Here is a 20,655-nt window from a genome sequence, read left to right on the forward strand (position 1 = left end):
AGCCAGCCCCCGAACCAGTGAACACCAGGTCAGTGGCACAGCAGAGGTAAAACCTAAGATAGGAGGGGCAAGCCTGAATGAGAGAGAATGAAGCCACACAAAAGAAAGTGGAGCTACCTAGCTGCCCTAGTCCTGTTTACTACAGTGGCTCACTTGGGACCATTCCTTCCCTGGGTGTGTTAGACGAGAGCACAGACCAGAAAACCATCCAAGCTACTAATCTGAAAGGGAGGCCGGGGGAGGGGGGGGGAGATGACGATACTCCGGGACTTACCATTTCATTAAGAACATTAAATCTCCACAGGAGTCTGTGGCACCGATGATCTTTTCTGGCTCTAATCCTCTTTCAAAGCCCCTGGCAATATCGTTGCTCTGGCAAGGATAGAATGGGTTGAAAAAAAAAAATTATAATGATTTATATTATCTTTGGCTGTTTCTTTACATCCTGACAATTTAGAATGAAGCAGACTTAAAAGGGCACTGGCAACCCTCTGACATGTAGAAATATGGTGAGGTTATAAAAAGACGGCTAGACTCCTTAACTTCTCCAAGTCATTGTTTGGAATCTACAATTCATGAGTCAATAATAATGAACACGGAGAGAGGGGAAAACAAGGAAATCCCTAAAGCCAAGCCCCTATTTTAGGGCAATCAGTTTAAATTAACAGCTGGTGAGAGGTCCTGGATTGATAACAGACATCCCCAAAGATCAAAGTCTGCTCTCCCCAGAAGAGGTATAGCTCTGGCTACAGGGATGCTAGCTTCTCGAGCCTACCACCAACTCCAAAGGAAGAGGAGAGTTTGATTCTGTCCATGAGGTCTCTGGGCTGAGGCCACCAACAATGGGACAATTTGTACATTTTTACTAACAGTCTGAGATGGGGCTTGTGAGCGCGTGAGGGAGGCAGGGGTGATGCAGCTCCTCGCACATACCATCTGATGGCTGTTAGGTGGCCTGACAGCTTTCAGTCACCACAGGCCATAGTGTCTGGGGCGAAGGTTCTCTCTTTCATTGCAGGAGCACATGTTATTCTCAGATACACATGTTTGCTGCTTGCCATGCTGTACAACAGATACTGCTATGCAGATCAAGAGGCAAACAAAGAGGCAGCCAGTTTGGCTTTGGATGCACTAAAAACATTTGCCAAATGAAGAAACGCTTAGAGGGTAATGAGAGAATACAGACCCAAGCAAAATCTGGCTACTTCACTAGTGACTAGGAGACCCACTGGGAATGCACCAATTTCAGTAAACGAATAAAATACAAAAAAAATCTAAGCTACTGCATCACAATTTGCACTGCAACAGGTGTTTAGTTTTTATATTAGAAATAGGTCTAAACCAAAAGGACGGACCTGAACACTGTCCAACTTTAGAAGAGTGTGGGTCTGGAGGAGAACTTCATGGCTGGAACTCATCACTATCTTCAGCTGCAATACTACAGCGTTGGGGCTAAATTTTCGAAGGAGCTCAGCACCCAAACAACTGCCTTTGAGAACAATGGGAGCTGGGCGCATTTGAAAGTCTCTCCACTTCATTTAGGTGCCTACACAGCAGCTAAGCACATTCAAAAATATATGTTTGACCCCAAACAGGGGTACTCAGCGCTTTCTAAAAATCTAACCCTAAACATTCTGTGGTATATTTGGTTATGACAGCTCAGCTACTAGATCTAGCTGAGATGTGGAGGGTAGAGGAGCATTTTAGGGGTAAACAAAGATGTGTACCTCAAGGATGTTTTACTGCAGGTGCCACACAAGAGATCACATGGTGTAAGGGGCACAGCTTAACAAACAAATCATATTTCTGTTTGAAATAGTGGCCCTATTATTGTGACATGCAATAACTGAGATTACCATCACTGAAAGATTAGAGGGGGGAAATTTCCCAAGAGTATATTTTGTGCATTTCACAACACTTTGTGTATCATCAGTTTCACTGTTTCTCCTATAAATTACCCAGCTTCCCCTTTTGTCTTTACACAAGAAAGGAGAGGAAAAAAACATTTTTTAGAAAGTGTGACTAAACCACAGAAATTGACAGGGGACTTGGGGACAGGTACATTATCTCAAACTACTTTCAATTCTTTTTTTTAAAAATTATCTAGATTTCAAAACAATGTCCCTTGTAACAATGATTAAGAAATATCTGCTATTCCTTTTTTGCCCCCAGAAGATGTATGCAAGTCTCCAGCCTTTTAATGTTCGATCATGGACTATCATGGCTGAGGTAACACAGCAGGGGAGACTCCAGCTTCAGATACATGGCAATTGCCATGAAAAGTACTGGTGGATGCAAGCATGGCATGGATTTTTAAGACCCATACCAGTGTGTGTTGATATTTGCATCATCTCTTTGGGAAACTGTGCCAAGCTAGAACATTGGAATCAGAAGACAAGATGCTTCAGCTAAGCTGTAGAAATCAAACTGCTCATTATACTGGTGGAAAGCTTTAGTTCCAAAACTTTAAATAGGATACATAATGGGTTATAAAACTGTAATCCCTACACACTAAGGGTAACCTTCTGGATATGAAATATATGACCTTATTACCCCTTATCATTTCATTACTGGCAGACAGTAGCAATATGGGTTTGAATCTCCAATGACTTAGCCATAACTTTGTACAGACACAGCTGTAAAGGGCAGGGCATTTCTTCAAATAAGGTTGTAAAAAAAGCAACGAGAAGACAGTTCTGCAGGAGAGTTTCTTCAGGAAAGGAAAATCTGAGACATAAAATACTGCTCAACGGTTCCTCATTTATGTAAGATTCCATATATTAGTCTTTTCCACAAAGATGGGCTTTAATAACCCATCTTCTCACGTTTTGTGCATTGGACTGCACATCTGGGAAACCTCTTTTTTTTTTTTTTTTTTTTTAAAAAGGGAGTCAACATTTTTATTTTATACTTCAGCCAACAAGGCCCCCTTGCCCTCATCATAATTGAGTATCAAGGTGCTTGCAGTGACAGTAATTTAACCAACAGTCATCATTACCTCCAGCAACCTGTCTGGATTTCCTACATTTTCAAAGCCACGTCTGGGGATTTATTTTCAATGCCCCATTGGCTTTTAATGGTGGTTAAAAGTCTATGCAGCACTTTGAAACAGAGAGCTCCTGTTCTAAGAGAAAGCACCATGTTTCTGCCGCTCTGTTGTATTCCTTGATTTCCTTTCCTCTCTTGACCATGAAAGGTCCACCCACTACCTCCGTAGTCTAGGTAAGTAGGGCTACATGATACTCCCTCTATAGCTGCTTGACCTTCCCCAGTTTCCCTGGGAATTACTGTCCATCGGCCTATACTGTAGTTCTGGCCTCCAGAGTTTGAAAATTAAATGGCTGGGTTTCATTAAATATTTGCTAACAGATTAGAAAGGCCTGTCAGTCTTTTGTGATCTTCACAGCTGTGAATAGTGCTTTGTCTCAACGAGGCTAAGGCCATGACCTCCATAAAAGTTACTCTGGTTTCCCAGGTCTACTTTAAAGGTACAAGGTTCTGGAGTGATATCTAGGCCATATTGAAATCAATGGGAGTTTTGCCACTGATTGCAAGGAGGCCAGGATTTCACCTCTGACCTTTGAAGCCCTTACTAGCTAGGCCCATCTTGGAAAATGTATTTCATGGCAGCTATTGGCTGGTGCAGATGACCGAGTCCATGGCCAAACACTCAGGAGCCAGAGCTGTCACAGTGGAGATCTGTACAACATCCAGCTGTGGGTGTCAGGAGGAGACCATGTCTTGTCAACTGCACAAAGAGATGCATCTTTCAGGAGATGCTGCAACAACTCTCCAAAGAGAAGAGCAGAAGTGCCCAGCCACATTCCAGTGGGAGGCAGTAATCAATAACGAAAGCAAGGGAAGGGCAGAGGAGATGGGTCCTACTTTGCACAGAAGTTGCTTGGAATCCTAACTATGCCAGACCTTCTAGATATTCAAATGCATTTGGGCTCAAGATAGTTAATGTAGCCTCTTAGTCACTGCACATAGTACAATATAAATACGAATTTTAAATTGAAATTACAACAAACAGATAGAAATGTAAAAAAAACCCCACAATGAACTTTTCCCTAAAATCTGCTCCTAGATATGACAGTGAATGAATGCTTGAGAAACACTTAAGGGCAGCGAGAGCAGGCATTTTACTGCTGCATCCTCCCTAGAGCCCCAAATGACTGTTGCAGACTGAGACATACAGGAAAGCCTCTTGCTTTAGGCATGTATTGTTTTAAGGCAAGATCTACTTTAAAATACTTATGTCAAGCTTAAATCAGCATTTAAAGTCTCTTTCTTCAGTCAAACAATAAGCTGTATTTCTTGTGTCCTAGCCTACTGTAGTTTGCTCCTTGTTTGTTTATTAATCTTTATTATATTTAAGACCCTAATTATTTTTAGTGATTCAATTTTTTGGAGTCAGCGGCAGCATTTAGTTCATCCTATTCTAGGGCAGCTTTCCTGAAAGTTGTACAAAGCTGGCAGACTGAAGCACAGCCAAACTGAGGTGTTGCTCTATGCCAGTTTGCCTAACAGAATACACCCTCTTGACTCTTTCGTTTTTATAATTCTCTCATGTAATTTTTAGGAGGTTGCGGGTAGGAGATGGTTTCCACCAGCACAGATCAATATATTCTGTGCAGAACAGGGCTTGCTGCTTTGCTAGAAACTTGTGGCGGAATGGGGTGAAGGAAAATCCTGCAAGCTCACCTCCCTCTTCTTTTTGGTTTTGATGTCCTCGGCACTGTTGGAGAGGCTGGATTTCCTCTTTGTGCTTTCGGATTTTTCTCTTGATTTGTTGTTCTCACCCTCCTTCATTTTTTTATATTTTTTCATAAACTCACAAATCAGCTCGGGGCAGTCCAGATTCTTCTCGGGTTCCCAAGTATTGTGTTCCCTGCCATGGAAAAGATGGGCAACAACAATCAAAACAGAGGTGGAGAAGTTTTAATGCTGCCATCCAAAGATCATAGATATTGACCTACTCTAAGGCAAAGTTAGTTAGTTGTTAGCAAGCGTTTTAAGCTGAGTTCCCCATTTCCTTTGGGAGCCCAGACACCTGCAGTATCAATACTTTAGATACCCTTGCACTTCATGAACACAGATTGCCGTGTTGCTAAGTGACTCATAAGGTGAAGATTTCAAAATGAAGCATAATCTCAGACTAACAGGAGACAGAGAATGCATTTGATTATTCTAGAATCACCTGGAAGTCTGCAGAGCTCTTCACTGCAGTGATAATGGAGGTCATTATCTTAAGTGAAGACGTATGGATAAACCAGGTTTGACTAAACAAGGTTCTACCAGATTTTCTATGCAAATACATACTTCCCAATCCCTCCCCCCAGAACCTTCCTTTCTGATCATCTGTGTTAAATGTTCTGCCCCCGCCCGCAGTATAAAGCAGTGTGCATCCATTTAAACAACCCATGCCAAGATAAAAACCTTGCACATTTTCAGTCATGGCTGTGTTTCACGGTAGACTACTAGATTCCCCAATGGTCTGGCCAAAAGCCATGAAAAACACACAGGACACACAACCTGCAAAAAGTTTCCCCATTGGGGCAGATTAAGAGGAAGTTAAAGGGGAGATTTTTTTAAAAAGGCACTTGAAGTATCCCTCTTCTAAACAGCCATTTACCCAAGCTGCAGTCAATAGCATCTCCACAATAAGTCTAGACAATAACTGCTCAGGTGCACCTTCACCCGGGAGTCAGTCACTGGTGCTCAAGTGAGGAGGAAGACTATAGACGAGAGTGCTGGTGAACAACTCAAGTGGAACTACCAACTCCATGAAGTGAGAGAGGGAACGCAGATGCCAAAGGGAAAGTAACTTTTGCCAGTGTTTCACAACCCACTCACAATCCCAGGCCCTCTCCTCGTGACCCACTCATTTAAATGGATGCACGCCACTCTTATCTGGAGTGAAGAAGGCAAGCTCCACCCTTGAAGGTGTTTAGGAAAGCTTGAATGAGGGCAGCAAAGGTCAAATTTGAAGCACTGCCTGGAGCGCTGCTAAAGAAGATAGCCCAAGTCAGAAGGAAAGTTGGACTTACTCAGAGAATCCTTTCCACTTGAGAAGATACTCCACTTGACCCTTCACAACACGCCTGTCTAGCACCTTCTCCACAACATACTCCTCCTCATCTTCAGAGGACGAACTATCTGCTGTCCTCTTGGTTTTCTTTCCCATAGCGCAGGAAGTTCCACCTAATGCACCAAGGCCACCCAATTCCTGCAAATCGGAAGTGAAATGTTGTTAATTGTTGGCACTGATGCAGGCTTCAGCACTGCTCCCAGCCAAGGTATCACCCACCCATTTGGGACCCTCTAAGGTTTCTCCAACTCTTGTCACTAAAGCGCCGACCCTGCAGAGAGATCCATGGTCAGAGCTCACTGCAGGATCAGGGCTTAAAAGGCCACTATAAACAGAAGGGGAAGAATGAGCGTGAACAAGACTATGAGCCTGTCATTTAAGGACTTGACAAAGTGACTTTGTCCAGAATTGCAAGATTTTTGAAGCGAGTTGGTATTTCCAGTTGAGCTGTTGAGGATAGCTAAACTGATCCATTTTAATCTCTGGAAGGCCTGTCTACCCTGGGCTGGATGCAGAGTTCAGTAAATAAACATATTCTGTGGATTTGACCAGCAGGAATGCCCCCATCTAGAACTACAAATACAACCACATCCGGGGACCCAGTTACAACAACAACGGGGCCCTACCTATTCTGGGGGCATTTTTATAGAAATTCTGAACACTAGTTCAGCACCACAAAGGTTAGCAATGTTGGAAGCCACAGCATGGATGAGCAAGGGTTATCAGATGGCGTTAAATGCCAGTGGTCCGTCTACATTAGGGCTTCCAGCAGCAGTGGAGCTGAACATTCGCAGTGGTGCCATTTTTTTTTTTTTTAAAAAAACAGTTTCCTCCGTGTAGAGAGGGCTTGACTGTTCTTGAACCAATTCTACAACCATCACCTTTACAGATACCAATGGATATAACCACCCTATCCTCCTCGGAAGGCAAATATTATCTCTGTTTTACAGGAGAGAAAACGAGGCTCAGAGTTTGAAATCATGACTATGTTAAAAGACTAGACCATGTCACCCTATATTGAAAGGTCCAGATGCAATTTAACTAGGTTGCATCCTGATGTAAGAGAAACAATTGGACTGGGGTAACACAGACAGGACCTTAAACTCTGAGCCTCAGTTTCTCCTCTCTGCAAACCAGGGATAATACTTAGCTATCTCCCAAGAGAGTAGTGAGGTTAAATTAATCAGGTTTGAGATCTTTAAATGAAAACTGCTATGCAAGTATTATTAAAAGATCTGAACAGATATCATCACTTTCCAAAACATAGATGGGTCAGAAACAAGGGAAAGTTCAGCCCCAAACTAGAATTCAGGTAATTGAGAAATAAAAACGGGCTATTTCAACCTTGACTATGACGTTACTACTGTGATTACTGGGCTGTAGCCATTAAAGGCACGTATTCATGGGACAATAGTTAAAGTTCTGTCAATGTTAGATATAAAATGGCATTTTTCCAGGAATTTATAACTTGGCAATAAAAACCATTCCAGACAAACATGGGGTTATGAGGTTTCTGTCCCAGAGTGAAGTTTTAGACAAAAATTAATAAAGGCAGGGGGAATCAATTATACCATTTGAGGTACAAGAGTGAAAAAAGTGGTTATAGCAGATTTGTGCTCCTATAACTTTACTCTGCTTCCAGTTTAACAAGTCTAACAAATTATTAGTCCATAAACCTTGTGTGGTCCAACTGCATTGGGTATTAAGTTTCATTTTATTTTTAAATTACAGATCCCCTCTAGTATAAAACTCGGCCACTGCACATACACAGAACAGTCATTGCTGCACGTGGCATAGCTAATTAGAAAAAAGGTCCCAGTTTAAAATGTTGACTTTTCAACAGTATTTCTTAGTACACAGGCTTACCAAACTGGGAACCTTTCCAAGCTCCGAGGTAAATGCATATTTTTATAACCTCAGTTGTTGTTTCTTTAAAAGAGGAATTCAACAACTCACCCCCTGAACACGCAACATGTGATTTAGACAGAAACCAGGAAATTCCAAGTTAAAGCAGACTCCCAGTTCTTAACTTGGAATTTCCTGGCTTGTGTCAGTTTAGGCCACACAGCTAATGTTCATTAAACAGTTATGCATTTAGTCCTATGAGGCACTAGTATACTTCTGGCCCAGGAGTGGATGAATAAGCTGCCTGAGGGCAGAAAAGGCAAATGGACAGAGCTTGAAACAAGCCAACCACCAGCAGACCCAATTTAATTGCACTATTTCAGTGAACCTGGGAGCATGAACAGGAATCCTAACCTGGTTGCTGCATCAACAGAATTGCTAACTACAAATGCAGAATCTTTATTGATGGTGATTCATGGTCCACAATTAGCCTAATTTTCTTCACAGACCTCAACGGGAGTTTGCTGAGCCTTTTTACTTGTAAAACTGGCTCATGCGCTAGACACAAAAAAACAAACCTGGAAATCCATGGAATCATTTCCACAAAGTCTGTTTTCAAAGTAGAATCACACTTTAAAAGCATTTTTAATGGTGTTATGCCCCATTCACACAGCTCATTGTGCATGTTTTACAACACTAAGGGCTTGTCTACACTTAAAATGTTACAGCAGCACAACCACAGTGTAAGTAATCCACCTCCCTGAGATTGCAATATTGATGTAAGAATTCTTCGGTCGACCTAGCAGTATCTAGAAAAGGACTTAGGTTGTCTTAACAACGCCATGCCCCTGACCGATGTAGCTAAACCAACCTCATTTTCTAGTGTATAGAATTAGGCCTGGTCTACACAAGGAAGTTTTAACACAAAGACAGAGCCTTGGAATAACTACTTTCACATATCAAAGTCTGGCCTTTCCTGGAGAGAAGGGGAAAAAAAAAAAAAAAAAAAAAAAAGATACAGGGACTTGGTTGGCTTAACTACATTGCTCAGGGATGTGGATTTTTCACATCCCTGAGCAACACAGTTTTCTAATTTAGGCCAGGCCTTATTCTTGAACTTGCTTTACTTTAATTGCAACTAAACTGCTTTACAAACAATCCCTCCCCCAGGGTTATTAAAAAGCGTGGTGATTTAATTGAGGGTTACAGCTCTGCACCAGTGAACCAGCACCACTGTAGTACTTCAGAAAAGACACTACTGCACCGATGGGAGAGCTTCTCCTGTCCACGTAGTTATCCACTTGTACGACAGGCAGTAGCTATGTCAGTGAAGAAGCCCTCTCGTCAACATAGTGCTGTTTACACTGCGGGTTAGGTTGGCGTAACTAGGTCGCTCAGCGGTGTGGATTTTTTCACACCCCTGAGCAATGTAGCTATACCAATGTAAGTTTGTAATGTAGACCTGACCTCAGTCTGTCCAGGTGGTGACCAGATGTGGCTACAATCCTACACTCACCTTAAACTACCCTCTCTGCCGCAGCCTATAGTTATGTGCAACATCTGTCTTTCTGTCATGTTATCATTTGGCTGAGGCCATGTTAGCTAGCTGGTAAGCAGCCTGCTGCTCACCCCCACCTCAGCGTTAGCATGTGCTGCAGTCTAAGAGCTCAATTCTGCAAAATAACAAGCACCACAGAGTTAAAGGTGCTCTCAGCTCCTTACAAGATAAGGCTCAGAAGAGAGTGCATTTATTAATTCCCTGAAAGAGAACACTGTTCTAGTGTTACCTGCCTGAAAACATAAGAACCACCCTACTGGATCAGACCAAAGGTCCATCTATCCCAGTATCCTGTCTTCCGACAGTGGCCAGTGGCAGGTGCCCCAGAGGGAATGAACAGAACAGGTAATCATCAAGTGATCCATCCCTTGTCGCTCATTCCCAGCTTCTGGCAAACAGAGGTTAGGGACGCCACTGATGGACCCATCTTCCATGAATTTATCTAGTTCTTTTTTGAACGCTGTTATGGTCTTGGCCTTCACAACATCCTCTGGCAAGGAGTTCCACAGATTGACTGTGCGTTGTGTGAAGAAATGCTTCCTTTTATTTGTTTTAAACCTCCTGCCTATTAATTTCATTTGGTGATACCTATTTCAGAACCTCAGAAAGTTTGGGGATTACATGTTTTCAACATCTTATTTTAATCCAGAACGTAAAGAACCACAAAATTAGCAGACTCAATGTAGTTTGATTTTAAAACAAGTCACTTGTTAAACCTGTTTAAGATAGGCTTTGCTATTCTACTACAAAACTATGTTATAGAAATGTATGCTAGAGTATTAAGAGGAAACAAATCTGTATTTAAACTTTAAAAGAACAAAGGTGAAGAGGGAAAAAATGCCATAAAATGTAGTTGGTTGCGCTATGATACCATGGTAATGGGCATCCTGAACATACCTAAGTGTGGGTAATTTATTACGTTAATAACTTTATGAAATCACATGTACAAGACCACTCCCTAAGGCCCCCCCTTGCTAAAGTGCACTGCTCCAGGTTTTCAAAACAGCTCCACACCCAGTGTCTACCCAATGTGCTGAGCTCTTTTGAAAAACTGGCCATTTATTTTCATGCCTTAATGGGAGCTCTGAGCTCTTTTCAATAGCAGGCTCAGATTCTTGTAAACATTATAGAACAGGAACAGGAGCTGCAGCAACTCAAATGTCAACTCCAGATGCAACCCAGATCCAAAGAGAGAAATAACTAGTGGGATTTTCCCTTGTATATGTCTACAACAGCTGGACATCTTGTGAACTAGCACAATCACTTTTCAATTTTGGAGTCTTAAGTACTGCTACTAGAGAATCCATTGGCAGCCTTTTTCTAAAGGCAGATATCTCTAATCTTCCTGGAAGGGAGGAAGATGGACAAAATTAAACAATTGGAAACCTGTAGGAGTTTTATGGAAGCCTATGTGGCATCTGCTATTACAGGCAATACAGGGACAGTATTTACAATACTTTGGTAATACTGCAAAATAAACTAGTAAAAAAGTGTTTGTAACACAAAGCTAAAGGTTAAGATATCCAAAACAAAATATACATTTCCCATGCCACTGTTGTCTATCAAGTTTGGTTACGTTGTTTCTGGTAGCACCCACAAAGTGCTAGATGCTGCACAAACACAAAACATTATATGGTCCCGGTAAGGATTTCAAAGCACATAATAATCCTTAAATATTCCCATACCTCCAGGATAGAAGTGGTAATTATCCTGATAAATCACTCAACCTCCAAGAAACCCTAAAATTTCTCACTTCTAGCAGTGGGAAAAAAAAAAATCTAGTCTCTCTCTACACACCACAAGAGATGACCATTCTGGAAATGACTTTCACAACCTTGATCTGACAGTCATGTTCAGCAAGCATAGTTCATAGCTCCTAGTGGAATTGAGGTAGAATTTGGTTAAGAAAACCATTCAAGACTAGGTCATTGCACAGCCTCAAATGATTTTCAAGGAGAATCTGTTAACATGTTTCAGAGTAGCAGCCGTGTTAGTCTGTATTCGCAGAAAGAAAAAGGAGGACTTGTGGCACCTTAGAGACTAACCAATTTATTTGAGCATAAGCTTTCGTGAGCTACAGCTCACTTCATCGGATGCATTCAGTGGAAAATACAGTGGGGAGGTTTATATACATAGAGAACATGGTAACAATGGCTGTTACCATACACACTGTAACCAGAGCGATCACTTAAGGTGAGCTGTTACCAGAGAACCTTTTGTACTAATAATCAAGGTGGGCCATTTCCAGCAGTTGACAAGAACCTCTGAGGAACCGGGGGGGGGGGGGGGAATAAACGTGAGGAAATATAGTTTTACTTTGTGTAATGACCCATCCACTCCCAGTCTCTATTCAAGCCTAAGTTAATTGTATCCAGTTTGCAAATTAATTCCAATGCAGCAGTCTCTCGTTGGAGTCTGTTTTTGAAGTTATTTGTTGAAGAATTGCCACTTTTAGGTCTCTAATCGAGTGACCAGAGAGATTGAAGTGTTCTCCAACTGGTTTTTGAATGTTATAATTCTTGATGTCTGATTTGTGTCCATTTATTCTTTTACGTAGAGACTGTCCAGTTTGACCAACGTACATGGCAGAGGGGCATTGCTGGCACATGATGGCATAGATCACATTGGTAGATGTGAACGTGAACGAGCCTCTGATATTGTGGCTGATGTGATTGGGCCCTATGATGGTGTCCCCTGAATAGATATGTGGATACAGTTGGCAACGGGCTTTGTTGCAAGGATAGGTTCCTGGGTTAGTGGTTCTGTTGTGTGGTGTGTGTTTGCTGGTGAGCATTTGCTTCAGGTTGGGGGGCTGTCTGTAAGCAAGGACTGGCCTGTCTCCCAAGATCTGTGAGAGTGATGGGTCATCCTTCAGGATAGGTTGTAGATCCCTGATGATGCGTTGGAGGGGTTTTAGTTGGGGGCTGAAGGTGACGGCTAGTGGCGTTCTGTTATTTTCTTTGTTAGGCCTGTCCTGTAGTAGGTGACTTCTGGGTACTCTTCTGCCTCTGTCAATCTGTTTCTTCACTTCAGCAGGTGGGTACTGTAGTTGTAAGAATGCTTGATAGAGATCTTGTAGGCATTTGTCTCTGCCTGCAGGGTTGGAGCAAATGCGGTTGTATCGTAGAGCTTGGCTGTAGACAACGGATCATGTGGTGTGGTCTGGATGAAAACTGGAGGCATGTAGGTAGGAATAGTGGTCAGTAGGTTTCCAGTATAGGGTGGTGTTTATGTGACCATCGCTTATTAGCACCGTAGTGTCCAGGAAGTGGATCTCTTGTGTGGACTGGTCCAGGCTGAGGTTGATGGTGGGATGGAAATTGTTGAAATCATGGTGGAATTCCTCAAGGGCTTCTTTTCCATGGGTCCAGATGATGAAGATGTCATCAATGTAGCGCAAATAGAGTAGGGGCATTAGGGGACAAGAGCTGAGCAAGCGTTGTCTTAAGTCAGCCATAAAAATGTTGGCATACTGGAGTGGATGGGTCATTACACAAATTAAAACTATTTCCCCATGTTTATCCCACCCCCACCGTTCCTCAGACGTTTGTCAACTGCTTGGAGTGGCCCACCTTGATGATCACTACAAAAGGTCCCCGTCCCCCCCCCCGTCCTGCTGGTAATAGCTCACCTCACCTGATCACTCTGGTTACAGTGTGTGTGTGTGTGTGTGTGTGTGTGTGTGTGTGTCATTGTTTCATGTTCTCTATGTATATAAATCTCCCCACTGTATCTTCCACTGAATGCATCCAATGAAGTGAGCTGTAGCTCACGAAAGCTTATACTCAAATAAATTGGTTAGTCTCTAAGGTGCCACAAGTACTTGTTAACATGTTAAAATTCTAGTGAAGACAATGCAGCTGTGCTTTTAACAGATTAGCTGGTCAAGGTAATCCCTAGGGATCACAGCTAATACGCATCCAGACAAGACCTATGTTATCTGTGTAGACTGTAAACTCTTGGGGCACAGACCTGTCTTCTTACAGTATATAAAGCACATAGTACATTTTGGACATAAGGGGATCTTTGCTAACTAGCTACAGTTTGAAAAAGCATTAAATACCACATGTTCCTTAACCCATGATCATTAAAGAGTTGCATGTTTAGAGAACTGGGACTTTTCATAATTATTCATAGATTCCCACACCCAAAGGGAACATTGTGATCATCTGGTCTGACCTCCTGTATAACACAAGCTATAAAACTTCCCCCAAAATAATTCATAGAGCAGATCATTTAGAAAAACATCCAGTCTGGATTTAAAAACGGTCATGATGGAGAATCCACCACGACCCTTGGCTAGTTGCTCCAATAGTTAATTATTCTCTCTGTTAAAAGTGTATGCATTATTTCCAGTCTGAATTAGTCTAGCTTCAACTTCCAACCATTGAATTGTGTTATACTTTTTCTGCTAGACTGAAGAGCCCATTATTAATTATTTGTTCTCCACATAGGTAATTACAGATTGTAATCAAGTCACCCATAACCTTCTCTTTGTTAAGCTAAGTAGATTGAGCTACTTGAGGCTACCGCTATAAGGCAGGTTTTCTAATCCTTTAAATCATTCTTTTGGCTCTTCTCTGAACCTTCTCCATTTTATCAACATCCTTCTTGAATTGTGGACACTATAACTGGACACTGTATTCCAGAAGTTGTCACTCCAAAGCCAAATACAGAGGTAATATGGCCTAACCACCCCTACTTGAGATTCTCCTGTTTATACATCCATGGACTGCATTTAGCCCTTCTGGCGTCACACTGAGAGCTTGTGTTCAAGCTGCTTATCCACCATCCCCCCCAAGTCTTTTTCGGTGTCACTGCTTCCCAGCATACATTCCCCCATTGTATAAGTATGACCTATGTTCTTTGTTCAAAGATTTACACTTAGCCATATTAAAACACACATCATTTGCTTGCATCCAGCTTACCAAGCAACCCAGATCGCTCTGTATCAGTGACCTGTCCTCTTCGTTATTTACCTTCCCTCTATTTTTGTGTCATCTGCAAACTTTTATCAGTGACTATTTTATGTTTTCTTCAAGGTCATTATCAGAAACGTTACACAGGGTAGGGCCAAGAACCAATCCCTGCAGGACACAGCTAGAAACACACTCTGACCAAGGGACCCCTTGGTGCCAACTGGCAGAAGGCATAAGGGGTCTATGGGGAGTTTTTATGAGACCCCGGGGATCCCTATCTACATAATAGTTAGCCAAAGAGGGCATTTAAAGGCTCTACTGAGAGCCCACAGCCTGCTGGTCGTCATAATCACTTTGAAATGTATGTAAGGATATTATTTAAAAAGTTATGTATCTACACTGAAAACTACGTTCTTAAGATATGTAAGGTAAAACAAGTAACTAGAAGGTGATAAACAGGAATTGTTCAAGCAAGAGGCAGTAGACATTTATCTCCCTGGCTGGTCATTGTAAGTCTATTTACATATAAGCCACCAGCTAATCAAGACTGAAGTTGACAAGAGATCACAAAAATCTACAGGAGGGAACACACAGCAGAAGGGTGTCCTGTTGATGTCAAACATTAAAGAACTAGTCTGGTACAACAGGAGAATGCAAGGAGACATCCAAGATCCTTCACTAGAGAGAACAAGTTGAGAGTGTGGCTTGTTTCATGAAAAAAGGATCAGAGCCCACCTGGCTGAAAAACACTGTTGAACAATATTACAAGACATGACAGTGATACTAGAGAAATTCCCCAGGCTCCATTTTGTACAAATTGTTTGTATATTATTTATTATATTAGTGTGTTGTTGAACCAAGAAAATGTATGTTAAATTACAAATAGTTCAAAAAAGATTGGAAATTGTAATGGGTTTATTAAAAGAAATTTAAAATTAACTTGTAAAACATGTATTAAAATTTAATGTGAGCAATTTACAGCCAACCATTTGTTTTTCTAAATATAACTCATAAATATGTCATGAAACAGTTTTACCCTAGTTTTGTTTAAACAATTGTGTGTGTGTAATATTATATTTGCAAGAACTTGTTATAACGAGTCAAAGCCAATATACACAGAGTTATGATCATTATATGTCACTTTACAAATAAAATGAAATTAAAATAAAACAAACAGGAATGCAAGCAATTTTGCATCTATTATAGTGATCTTAATGCTTCAGATACTGGTGGTGACTGAGATGCTTATTTTAATACATTGAATTAAAAGAAAGCTTAAACAGTTGTAGAGAGCGCTGAAATGATTACATCCTTCTAGTGAGGCTGAATTGGGGAAGTAAGGTATTGTGCCAATGAAAAGAAACATATGCTCAGTCTCAAAAAGAGAGACTTGAGCCAACTTTGGACAACGCCAAACACCCATCGAATTCACTAGTAGGTGATGGCTAGATATATAAATATCTTGAAACCATTAAGGAAGGGACTGATACCAGAGAAATTCCCCAGATTCCATTTTGTATCCCTGGCTTCCATTTTAAATAAGCAAGAGTCACTCCGCCATTAGAAGCTGCAGGTCACACAGCACCAAAAATAGAATTGGCAGGAAAACCAAAGTAGGGGAAAGGTCCTAACACTGAGGTAATCAACAGCTGCAAGCTAAGAACAGACCCGGCAGTTTAAAATGTGGGCAGTTGTGCAAGAAAGTTCTGACAGGACAGTATAAAAGTCAGTGTGTCAGTAGGCAGCCGGAGGATTAGGAGCTGCCAGTAAAGAAGCAGCAGCAGCAGGACAGTAGCAGAGGAGTCCTGCCCTGCCCTGCCACTGGAACGCAGAGACACAGACGGGGACACAGAGGAAGGAAAGGTTTCAGAGTAGCAGCTGTGTTGGTCTGTATTCGCAAAAAGAAAAGGAGTACTTGTGGCACCTTAGAGACTAACAAATTTATTTGAGCATAAGCTTCCATGAGCCACAGCTCACTTCATCGGACGCACTCAGTGGAAAATACAGTGGGGAGATTTATATACATAGAGAACATGAAACAATGGGTGTTATCATACACACTGTAACCAGAGTGATCAGGTGAGGTGAACTATTACCAGCAGGAGAGCGGGGTGCGGCGGGGAGGGAACCTTTTGTAGTGATAATCAAGGTGGGCCATTTTCAGCAGTTGACAAGAACCTCTGAGGAACAGTGGGGGGTGGGGAGGGGGATAAACATGGGGAAATAGTTTTACTTTGTGTAATGACCCATCCACTCCCAGTCTCTATTCAAGCCTAAGTTAATTGTATCCAGTTTGCAAATTAATTCCAATGCAGCAGTCTCTCGTTGGAGTCTGTTTTTGAAGTTTTTTTGTTGAAGTATTGCCACTTTTGGGTCTCTAATCGAGTGACCAGAGAGATTGAAGTATTCTCCAACTGGTTTTTGAATGTTATAATTCTTGACGTCTGATTTGTGTCCATTTATTCCTTTGCATAGAGACTGTCTGGTTTGGCCAATGTACATGGCAGAGGGGCATTGCTGGCACATGACGGCATAGATCGCATTGGTAGATGTGAACGAGCCTCTGATATTGTGGCTGATGTGATTAGGCCCTATGATGGTGTCCCCTGAATAGAGGAAGGAAAGAGAGACCTGAGGAGAAGACAGCGAAGTTAGGAGACAGAGTAAGCTTGTCAGCTATAATCGCACATAGTACAGTATAGTGTTAGTGTATATATGGGTGTGCTTCGGTTAATAAAGGTGTATGTATGTGTGTAAGCTGCAAAAGGAATGTATATATGTAAGATTTAAGAAACATTTAAGAGCTGCTGTCAGTGTCCTGCAGAAGACTGGCCATCTGAAGCAGGGCGCAGCCACTTAGAATGATCTCAAACTGTATGTTATTACAGTTTGGGGTGCTCTCTAACTTGCAAGGGATTTGTATTTTAGATTATTATTGTATTAGGGATTATTATTTGCACCAATAAAAAGGTTCCTTGTTTTAGTAAAAATACTGTTTTAGGTTAATCGTTTATTTATCAGAAGGCTGTATCCATGTCCTCTGGGAAATTCCTTAGCCACCCATACCTGAGGAAAACAGACTGAGGAGCACAGGTGGGTGGTTTTAAGGGAAAACCTTTAAGGAGATATTTAAATTTCACCTCTCGAGGGAACCCTTGGTAAACCCAGGTGGGAATAATAGGTTAGCTAGAAATCTGTTTTCAGGGTAACAACGGTAACTAGTTAAGTAAGTCTGGGCTCTAGAATGCCTGTTATGTTTTTATTTTACATGTAACCATTTGTATCCAATATTTCTACTTGCTATCATTTCAATCTCTACTCTTCGTTAAATACACTTTTACTTGTTTTCACTATAGACATGTAAGAGCTGTGTGTTAAACAGTGAGATGATCCTGAGGTGAAACTTGTAAGCTGGTGCATGTTGCTCCTTTAGGAGCAGCAGGTCTGTGAATTCTGTCAATGTCTAATAGACTAAGGGCTGGTCACTCCAGGGGGATGCGTGGAAGGCTCGAAAGTTGGAGCATACTTATAGCTAATCTAAAGCGAGACAGCAAGGCCTGCCTGGGGAGTGCTTGTGTTGCCCGTGGCCAGTGGGGTTGGGGAGCTGACTCCTAGCAGGCACAGACAGCAGGCTTCCTCACACCATGAACAGGTGGTAACAAGGTACCTCACAGCCTTGGGGAGCGTCACACCTTCCTGTTCAATGACAATTTGCCCTTTACAGTTACATTTTGAGACCTATCGGTTAGCCAGCTTTAGACCCATTTAATGTGTGCCATGTTCATTTTATATCTTCCTAGGTTTTGTTTTTTTTTTAAAATAAAAATGTCCAAGTCAAACGCCTTACAGAAGTCTAAGTATATTACAGCAATACTGTTACTTCTACCAGTCAAACTAGCGATCTTAGCAAAAAAAGCTATCCAGTTAGTTTGATAAGATCTATTTTCAATTAACACATGTTGATTAGCATTATTTATATTACCTTCCCTTAATTCTTTATTAATCGAGTGGTGTATTAGCCACTCCATTATCTTGCTCAGGATCGATGTCAGAGGGACAGGCCTATAATTACCTGTGTCATCCTGTTTATCCTTTTTAATTATTGGCATAACACTAGCTTTCTTGCAATCTTCTGGAAATTCCCCGATGTTCCAAGACTTATTGGGAATCAAAATTAATGGTCCAGTGAGCTCTACAGGAAGCTCTTTTAAAACTCTTGGATGCAAGTTATCTGGACATGCTGATTTAAAAATGTCTAACTTTAGTAGACACTAGTTAACATCCTCCTGAGAAAGTTAACACATCTTCATCAGATCTACAAGCCAGAAGAATAATCAAACTCCAACAACCCTAAACCTTTGTCTAGATTCATGATGCTCTCAGACCTGTTGCTAGCCTCTGCAGAATGAGACTAACCCTAATGTTTCTTTAAAATTTTACTCAATTTCTCTCAAAATATTAATTCTGAATTTCTGGATTTGCCAGCATAGAAGCTAACTGTATTTGTGCACATTTACCCACCCACGCCCTTACACAGATGTCAAGAATTTTTAATTCCCAAGTTTTCCATCACTCTAACATGGACTCTTCATCTTTAAAAAAAAAAAAAAAAAGTCACGTGAAATCGCCAGACATTAATTTAGAAATGAATCCAATTCCCTATGAAGTTAATGAAACATATTACACTAACTTTAATGGGAGTTGGATCAAGCCTCTCAAGAGTTTCTTCTTATTTTTAAGATTATGATTGTTGTTATTAAAAAGGAGCTTGCTTGCAGTGATAGTATACAGGGATAATTCACAAATGCAGAGCTCTGCAACCTGAGCAGCCGGTTCATCTATCAAATCATGGATGTTTATTAGTGTGGGATTCACAGCAAGGACTAGAGAAAGCTCAAACAACTATGACTAAAATTTAATCTCCTCTAAGGAGAGGCTTCCAAATGTTTCGAAGCCCTTGACAATGTCCCTTTAATGCACAGTATAATTTTGTGTCCTGCTATCACTTCAGTGTATTTGTAATACAAATTATACTTAAGCAATATTGTCTAGAACTTAGATAAATAAAACCAAAATAGTATTAAACTGTTTCCACCCCATACAACAAGGTATCCTTGGCAGCTTCTTAACCATCTATTACAATCCAAAACAATTTCTCTCTGTAGCAATTTAAGAGCTTGTAAAAAATATAATGGCCGATGATAGGCGAAACAAACCACAGAGTTATTGAACCTTGCGGGCCCTCTGAAGTATCTCTTTTGATGTTTAAGTGTGAGTTATTGTGTCACAATATCATAAAAGTATGCTCAGTGCTACAGATATATTGTTATTTAAATGACACCAAAAGAAGCCAGTTTCATACAAGAGAAGGCTACTTTTACAGAAATCGGAAGTTCCCATTTCAGATCTACAAGGCTATAAGAGATCGTTCATTTAGAGTAGTAGCTCTCAATCTTTTCAGACTACTGTACCCCTTTCAAGAGTCTGATTTGTCTTGTGTATCCTCAAGTTTCACCTCACTTAAACTTACAAAATCAGACATAAAAATACAACAGGTGTCACAGCAGACTATTATTGAAAATTTCTTACTTTTTCATTTTATCATAGAATTATAAAATAAATCAATTGGAATATAAATATTGTACTTACATTTCAGTGTATAGTATACAGAGCAATATAAACAAATCATTACCTGTGAAATTTTAGTTTGTACTGACTTCACTAGTGCTTTTTATATAGCCTATTGTAAAACTAGGCTAATATCTAGATGAGTAGATGTACCGTTGGGGGTATGCAGAGGTCTTTCGGGGGGGGGGGGGGGTAAATGTACCCCTGGTTGAGAACCACTGATTTAGAGAAACGTAATACGTTTTGTTCTTCCTATATTGTATACCACAGTTAATCACCAACCCTGAATCAGCCTACAAATATGACAGGTTTCAGAGTAACAGCCGTGTTAGTCTGTATTCGCAAAAAGAAAAGGAGTACTTGTGGCACCTTAGAGACTAACCAATTTATTAGAGCATAAGCTTTCGTGAGCTACAGCTCACTTCATCAGATGCATATCGTGGAAACTGCAGCAGACTTTATATATACAGAGAGAATATGAACCAATACCTCCTCCCACCCCACTGTCCTGCTGGTAATAGCTTATCTAAAGTGATCATCAGGTGGGCCATTTCCAGCACAAATCCAGGTTTTCTCACCCTCCACCCCCCCACACAAATTCACTCTCCTGCTGG

At 41.1% G+C, this 20,655-nt stretch overlaps 1 protein-coding gene across 1 annotated transcript in view; it reads right to left on the reverse strand.

Moving 5' to 3' along the window:
- The window catches only part of CBX5 (chromobox 5), a 61,091-nt gene that overhangs the window by 18,303 nt on the left and 22,133 nt on the right, over positions 1-20,655 (reverse strand). The window contains 3 exon segments of the mRNA XM_073319461.2: positions 275-372; positions 4,705-4,891; positions 6,051-6,229. Of these exon segments, the coding sequence (XP_073175562.1) occupies positions 275-372; positions 4,705-4,891; positions 6,051-6,229 (464 nt within the window).

This window comes from Lepidochelys kempii, chromosome 20, assembly GCF_965140285.1.
Source record: "Lepidochelys kempii isolate rLepKem1 chromosome 20, rLepKem1.hap1, whole genome shotgun sequence".
Taxonomy (NCBI): domain Eukaryota; kingdom Metazoa; phylum Chordata; order Testudines; family Cheloniidae; genus Lepidochelys; species Lepidochelys kempii.